At 40.8% G+C, this 8,561-nt stretch overlaps 1 protein-coding gene across 4 annotated transcripts in view; it reads right to left on the bottom strand.

Annotated features, from left to right (window-relative positions):
• trip10b (thyroid hormone receptor interactor 10b) overlaps positions 1–8,561 on the bottom strand; it is a 28,485-nt gene continuing 19,924 nt past the window's right edge. For 2 of the 4 annotated variants that reach the window (XM_080463503.1, XM_080463502.1), the window contains 5 exons: positions 3,930–4,039; positions 2,714–2,846; positions 2,545–2,612; positions 589–692; positions 1–510 (listed from right to left, as the gene is read on the bottom strand). In XM_080463503.1, coding sequence (XP_080319629.1) covers positions 365–510; positions 589–692; positions 2,545–2,612; positions 2,714–2,846; positions 3,930–4,039 — 561 coding nt within the window. In that variant the 3' untranslated portion in view covers positions 1–364. Of the gene's footprint in view, positions 511–588; positions 693–2,544; positions 2,613–2,713; positions 2,847–3,929; positions 4,040–7,167; positions 7,192–8,182; positions 8,207–8,561 lie in introns of all 4 variants that reach the window. The other 2 variants (XM_080463500.1, XM_080463501.1) reach the window with 2 other exon arrangements.

Below are 8,561 nucleotides of genomic sequence, written 5' to 3'. Positions count from 1 at the left end.
TGGATATGTTAGAGGAGTCGTCACTCAACATTGTGACAGAAAGTTTCAGGAATACATTCAAAAGTTTTGTGTGTGTTTTTTTTTTTTTTTTTTAAGTTTTAAAAGAGCTGATATCTATAAAAGATCCGGCAGGACTGACAGTCTGCACTTAAGAGACGGCATCTCCTGCCACAGCGAGCTGAGACGAGGAGTGTATGATATTGCAATCAGCCTCGATAACAAGCTTTTATAATCACTCACTTTCATCTGAACACACGCGTCAGCGGCCGAGATAAAAGATGCCGAGAAGCGCTCCAATTATCTCGGATGACTTTGCATTCACCTTTGGCTCTCAACTTCTGTCGCCGAGCTCCCGGGACGCGAGCTAAGATGCCTGCTTGACATAGGATGATGGTATATAGCCCTCCTCTCCGTTGGATTTAAGGACTCTCATCCAGCCGTCTCCTTTATCCTCCTCCATGACGCTCAGCTGCTCTCCCTCCGTGATGGAAATGGTGCCCTCGCTGTTTCCTGCACAGGGTAAGAGATGTAGAAGGGGTCTGGAGGTGGATCCGAGTGCAAACGAGTCGACCGAACGTTCGGTCGTACCTTCAAAGGTGTACAGGGCGGTGCACTGGCCAATGGGATTTTCTATGTCGTCAAATTCGTCGTCGAAGTCTGTGTAGATGTGAGACCGCTCGACCGCCCCAACTCTGGAGAGAGAAACATTCAGGCAAGACAGTCAGACTTTGCATTTATTACAGCTTCATTTAAAAAAGAAATATATATTTTATATATATTATTAAAGGACGTGAAAGACGCCTTGCTGGGCTGAAAACAAGAAGTACACATTTGACTGTCAACCGTGACAAAAGTTTTCCTCAAACTAGGCAACAGTTTCTTCTCATGTTTATTATAAAAGATGTTTTGACTAATATTCAATAAAAAAGCAAAAGCAAGAGTATACTGTTACTTTTTGCACTCGTCATATGTCAATAGTGTTTTCAATAATCCTCATTACATTTTAGTCACATTCAGTTCCAAAACTACCATTTTACTGAAGAAACATTCGACCTATCACTTAACCATTTATCATGAAGACATGTTGGGAATTTCGATTTCTTCTTTGCATCCAATTCTGTCATTGACAGTGTATAAACGACATAAACGTGTTGGGTCAGCTGTGTTATTGGGTGGAGCAGTACATTTTGGTGGCATCGCAATTTAAAGAGAAAAATCCGCACTCTGAAGAGCCAACATGGGTTTTCACTGTATTTCACACCTTAAGCGTTGGATAATACTGAAACTGTACGTGTTTTCTTTTGTAAATTTAAACAATTTGAAGTACATTTTAGTAGTATATCAAGTACATCAAGAATTTCCTTCAGGGACTAATAAAAGTATTTCTATTCTATATTAAATCAAAGTATTATTACTTCTTCACACTAAAACAAAGGGGAAGTATTTGTACGTGTGTTTGTTTATTTTTGTATTTTATTTTTTTAAACCGGTCTGGCCCACTCAAGATTCAATTAGTGTTTTTATGGCTGCAGAAACAAAGTTTACTTTAACATCCTCAATGAACAATTCCTCAAGGTTCTTTTTTTTTTTTTTTTTGTGCTCCCAAATACTAAAATAGCATCCAAAGTGCCTTCTTTGTTCTGTTTTTATATCAGATGCCCTTCCTGTTGAGACAGAGATCCACTTCCCCAACACTCAGAAATCCAAAAATCTTACATTTTGAAGTGTGATTTTTAGGTTTAGTCTTTTTTTTTTTTGTTGTATTTATTCACTCAAAGGGTTCAGAGCTCCGATAGGCCCTGAACTCTTCAACAATAAACTGAATAGTTGGTCCATGACTCACCAACTCGCATGTTGCACGACTTTCCAGCACATTGTTTCCCAAAAGTGATAAAATCTAATTTGCCATCTTTTATCATTTAGAAAAAAACTTTCCAAGCTTTTCTTGCTGTTTGCAAACACGTTTAAATGAAAGTTGCTTGTGTGACAGTGTGGAGTGGTTCGCGCTCTCCCCTCACACCAAAGATTTATTTTTGGGAGTGTCACAACGTTCTGAGACTAAATCAGTGAAATGTGAATATTTTCAGTGCTTCAGTATTTCCATACACATCCAGTCTACTCCGTTAATGACTCCATTCTTTATGTGAAGTGTCTCGCGTTGCAGTTCGATACGGTCGATGTATTCTGTACGGAGTCCTGCGCCATTGAATTTTTTAAAGATGGATGTTCAAGAATCTCCTGTAGCGACATTAACAATCCCTCCGGATGCCTTATCCAATGAAGTTTGATTTTCAAATCTGTTTTTTTTTTTTTTTTTTTTAAATCTCTGGCAGGACCGACATTTTATTTTTATTTTAATCTTGGTCCCGACGGAGACAACTAAGAAAACTGTAGAAAAACTCATTCTGCTACTTTTACTATCAGATGAGACCATTTTACATTAGAGTTTGAAGGCTGATTTAAAGTTTTTTGTATTTTTTATGCTCGTGAACGAAGTAGAGCAGAGATGCAGCTGCAGGTCATTTCTGTGAACCAGTGTCTTACCCATGTTGCGTGTTATTGTTGATGGCGTTGGCAGATTCCTCTCCTCCCACTGCTTCAGACAGCCACGTCTGTGATGAACCAGCCACATATACTGTATCAGAACTTCCCAGGAAAAAAAAGAAGAAGAAGCCCCAAACACCAGTTCCAGTGTGTGTGTGTCCGTGGTAACCTCGTATTTGGTGAGCTCCCCCCTCAGGCGGCCGATGTTCTGGGTCGTCTCCGTGATCTGCGGCTCCAGACTGGAGGGGTCCCCCATCTGTGGATTCTGCTCGTACACGCCTTTCATCTTCTCCAGTGCTTCGCTGAGGGCGACCAGAAGGAGAAGGACACCATATTGTTTGGGAAATTAATTTAAAAAGTTTTACTCGAACGTAAATCAGCCCTGTTGGGAGAGAATGTGGACGAGCCAATACAGACCATATGCATGTATTTTAGAATTGCCAGAAGATGTTTTAGACAAGATACGACATTCCAAAGAGCTGTATGGTACTTTATTTGGGTAACCCTAACGACATACATGTAGGGGGATAGATATCTGGTTAAAATATTACTAATAGCTGGAAAGAAAAGGTTATAACAAGGAAATGGGGTAAAGTGGATCCACGGACATGGGAACAATAGACAGACATAATACAGGAAATCTACACAATGTAAAAACTACTACTTGACTAAGACTACAAGAAGATAAGTGGAAGAAATTGACTGTTTTTAGGAATCCGGATAGCGACAGACAATTGAAAAACTAATCAACTGCAAACTGCAAACGAACTCACAAAATAGAATGAAGCTCCCAACAGGATATTACCCTTTTTGTTCTTCCTCTTCCTCTTTTCCATTTTGCTTTTACTTTTCTTTTTCTTATATCTCCTATTTCTGTCTTGTTCTGTTAACTTCAACTAAATTTGTTCAGGATAAACTTCTGTTCTGTCTGTCTGTGTTGAAAAAAGGAGAAAAATATAATGTATAAATAAAACAATATAAATTAAAAACTAAAGTGAATTTTTTTTTTTTTAAAGAAAGTTTGTGCCGGGCCTCGGTGCAGGCTGGTGGAGATCTTCGAAACCGGGCTGCACAAAACTAATAATGCTGTATAGTCTGAAATACAAAGGTATGGTGTATTTCACTCATTTATGCTTCTATTTGTGCTTCACTTTGAAGATAAAGAAGCTCCAGAGAAGAATCAGGTGTGTAATGTGATGCAGAGCAACACAAAGCAACGCTTGGGAGATGCCGAGTCTTTTAACTCGCCCATTAAAGGTTTCACTGTCGGCTCAGCTGTTGCCGGCCAACATGAGAAGCACAGAGGTGTTGTTGTTGGTTTTTTTTGTTTGTTTTTCTTCTTCCACCCTCAGAGATCTCTGTGATATTGTTGGTGATGTATTCACCTTTGGTCTTGCGCCTTCTGCAGCTCTTTGGTGATATCATCGATCTTCGCCTGCAGCCTCTTCTTCCTCTGCTCCGGGGGAAGGTGAGAGAAATCCTCTGCAGCGGGCGGCTACACACACACACACACACACACACACACAGACACAGACACACACACACACAGACACAGACACACACACACACACACACACACACACACACACACACTGAGTCTCCCGGGTGTCATTTGGACAAGAAACCGTAACTCCTCCAGATGTCACTCGTCCCTTTATTCTGTCTGTTTTCCCACCGCTAATAAGACACATCTGTCACACATCAGCACGACGACAGGTTAAAACTACAAACGCAGCTTGTTAGTCGAAGCAACGTGACAACGGAGAGACGCGCCGACACCCGGTGTCAAGGAGACCGAACCCCGTACGAGACGCCAGAGAAGAGATGACGCACAAAGACAGTGAGTGACTGTTCAGTCACACGTTACGTCCCATGATCCTCATTGATTGTCCATTGGGGAGAATAACGCCACAGTTCGGCTGTGCAGTGGTTTGGACCAGTGCAGAGTACACACACAGACACACACACACACACACACACACACACACACACACACACACACACACACACACACACACACACACACACACACACACACACACACACACACACACACACACACACACACACACACACACACACACACACACACACACACACAGACAGACAGACAGACAGACACACACCTCTGACAAGGACAGGAAGACCCGTCCCTCTGTGAAGCCGTACCAATACACATCAAGGAATCATTAAAAAAATAAAAAAATAAAAATCTTCTCACAACCTTTTCGGCTCTCTGATAAGTAAAGAATTGATTCTATCTTACAGAATATACACTTTATAGGTACATCAGAACCAACTTGATTTTATTGAAGAAAAGTCATAGATTGTAATCTGACTCAAAAGTGGTGTACCTGAATACAGTTACTAATCCCAAAAAATGGCATTACTGTACTAATCTCTGTTAATTAGGCCTGTCTTAGTAGTGTGCAGGTAATCATGTGGTGTTGTGGAGTGTTGGTTCAGATTAATTACTGATTCACAAGTTACATTTAGCTGAAATAACATCGGCTAGTACAAAGTCAAATGGCAGCACGCTCATGTAATTCTAACTGGTCACATAATCGACTGCGAGCACTTCTGCAGAAAAAGGGAAGAGAGTTTTTGGCAGAACATGGCACAACACCCGTTTTAAAAGAAAAAGAAAAAAAGGACTAATGCGCAAATGAGTAAAATAAGCAACTAAATAGCTCAGATGAAGTACCAAAATGCAGAAGCTCCTATAACTGGCCAGATAATGTTTATTCAGATTCTGCAAACACATGTCTGGAACCGATGAGGCACGTTAATGTCACTAACAGCTGCTCCACTGAACAGGACAGGAAGACGCAGCAGCGTCACAACCTGTTACGGCTATAAAACTCAAAACACCAGTAACTGTGTAATTATTGAATGAGCTATGATTAATCAGCGTAATGTCAGTGATTTAAAAAGCCTACTGGATGAGAAGACAATGTTTCTAAGAAACCCTCATGCACCAGATTCTCTGTATATCCGGACGAGAGGAACAGTGAGGACGTCTCTGCTGTGTGCGTCACTATCAATAATCGCTTCACTTCCTTTCATTAGGCAGGTCTGACTGAAATAACCCGACGAGGAACTTTTTCTTGACAAGTACTCGCATTAATGTGACTCAAGCACCAGTTTAAGAGTAACTGTGACTTTCATGAGTATTCTTAATATGTAATCGTACTAAAATTTGCATAAAATTATCTCCACATGATCTACTTTGTTAATGTTAAAATCATAAATCACTACTCGTGCCTCCCTCAATCTGAATCGACATTCAAATCTTTTGATTTGCATTTGTAACCAATAAGTTTAATCTTTTATTAGAGAAAATCCTTGCCTTTTTGAATCTACATTAGGCAGCATGGGAATTTCCAGTACTTTGAATACACCGATTGTATGTAAATAACCTGGACGATGAGTTTGTCCACTTATTAAACAACATGACGACATCAGGGAGCAAGAAGCTGAAAAGACTGGATCTTGTTTTTTCCACATCGTCCTGTCACTTGAACTAAACCCAGCGTATTGAAGCAGGAAGTGAAAGAAGAGCAACCAAGATATAGACAGACTTTTAAAACGGCGAGTGACAAACATGAGCTACATAGAAAAAAAATCTACTTTGCTTTAGTTTTTGCTCCATACATGTTTCTGAATGTGTTAATTAAACAGCCCGACATGTCCGGAGCCACTACCACATTGTGGTAAACATCAGAATAGAAAAACATCAAACAACCAACCATGTCCAAATATTTGGTGCAGTTTGTAGTAAATGTCACACGGCAACTATTATGAGACCGTTTTGTTCTCAAGTTTGCTCTCAAATGAAAATCTTATTGTGGCCCAGAAGGGTCAACGAAAGGCCACAACCGCAGGTGACGCACAACGGAAGTGAGCCGCAGCGGTCAGAAAAACAGACTTAGTTTCCGGGGGACAATATTTTCTGATGGACTATTTAAATTCCAGGAGAGTTTAATGAGACGTAAGTGAAACAATCACAATAGGTGATTGTAAGTAATCGCAGTCATCGAACAGAAGCGTTTTACTCACGTTTCATTAAACTCTCGCGGAGTTAAAATGGTCCGGCAGAAAATATTGTCCCCCAGAAACAAAGCCTGTTCTCCTGACCGCTGTGCACTTCACATGTGGGTTAACGTCCATTGCGGCCTTTGCATTTGCGTCATGGCTTTTGTTGATGCGTTGTGGCTTACGCAGTTGTGTTGACCCTTCTGTGTCATGGTTTTAATCAACAGAAAAGTAGGAATAAGTCTGAACGCCATCACAGAAAAAGATATGGTCTGTTTAGAGGTTAGTTGTGACCCATCCCTGAAAACATAATGTTAGATCCTGTACCATTAAAAATAACCTTTATTTGCCTTTATGGTGGTTCATTAAAGAGAAACTGCACCGAGATAAATAACATCTGTGGAAAATATGCTCTTCAGATTGCAAATGATTTTGATTGACGAATTTTCTAAATGGATGAAATCAATGCATTTTATCCACAGAGGTTCGTGCAGCTTTATCCTTTATACAGTCACTCCTTATGAAGCATATTCCTTTAAAGCCAAATTCCAGCACCAGATCCAAAAATGTAACAACGATGAGTTTTACCACACGCTTTTCCACATGAGTTGTCTGGACAGAGAAAGATGAAGACCGAGTGTGAGACAGGTTTATAACAAACACACGTTTACACACCGATAAAACAGCTGAGACGGCGAGAGAGCCTGTCTGACACATGTGAGATGACTCCACCATCACTCAACCTTCACCCAGCTGAAATCGCTCGAGGGCCGAGTTGGCGCAGGAAGTGAAGGAAAAGCAAACAGGAAGTGGTCAGTGTGTTAAAACTCGGCACGGCTCCAGAGGGCAAACAGTAGAAACTGCCGCATTTAAAATCTGATCCGTTTTGCTTATCTTTTAGTTGCTTCCAATGTCAACCCAAATGTTCCCCAGCCCTGCAGTAAATTCAAATTCATTGAAGCCAACTTTTGAGGTAATTTGGAGATCGTTTGTGGTTGCAATGTTCAAACATGAAAGAAATCCAGCCTGGAATGAAACGTTATACAGTACTGTGTAAAGTTTAAGGTATGAAGTGCTGGTATGAAGTGCTGATGCACTGAATGCTGATTTCTCTTCTGTTCATTCCCTTTGTATTGCATTACATGAAACAAATTAAACACCTCTATTGTCGAGTGTCTTCACGATGCAACATTTTATGACACGTGCCAGAACTTTTTTTTCACAGTACTGAATATCTGTCTGGCTGCTCATTTTGTTCACATAAGAGGAAAAAGCTGCGACAGATCGCTAAAAAGATGATGATAGATCCTGCACAATGACAAAACTCTTGAGTTGCCTTCATGACAGCTAATTAAAGAGCAACTGCACCCAGATAAATAATGTCTGTGGAAAAAATGCATTTTTTTTGTTGTTGCTGTAATTGTTGCAGTACTCTTAAAGGCCACCAAGGGGAAATTAGCAGTTACTAAAAGGATAACATTGATGCATTTCATCCGCAGAGGTCAGTCCAGCTTCATCCAGTGTGAAGTGGCTCTTTAAATAGCATGTTCCCTTGCAACCAATCCAGCACCACATCCAATAATGTAACAATAATGAGTATTACCACACGCTTTTCCACATGAGTTGTCTGGACAGAGAAAGACAGGACAGGATTATAACAAACACTTCAACAGTAACCAGTGAGTTAAGTTTAAAACAAACACAAAACATAAACTGTTAAGAGACGAAGCATCATGCGAGATGACTCCACCATCACTCAACCTTCACCCAGCTGAAATCGCTCGAGGGCCGAGTTGGAGCAGGAAGTGAAGGAAAAGCAAACAGGAAGTGGCCGGTGTGTTCAAACTTGGGGCCCAGCTCCAGATACAGCAGGTACTTTGAAAACCATTTAACACATAATCTGCCTCGCTTGTGTTCCTCCTTCCTACAAGAATCCATGTTATTGCCCGGGCTGTTAGCGGTGACACGTCATCGGCAGCACA

Source organism: Lipophrys pholis, assembly GCF_963383615.2.
Source record: "Lipophrys pholis genome assembly, chromosome: 5".
Classification (NCBI taxonomy): domain Eukaryota; kingdom Metazoa; phylum Chordata; class Actinopteri; order Blenniiformes; family Blenniidae; genus Lipophrys; species Lipophrys pholis.
Note: the sequence above shows the minus strand (reverse complement) of the source record. Positions and strands in the feature narration are given on the sequence as shown.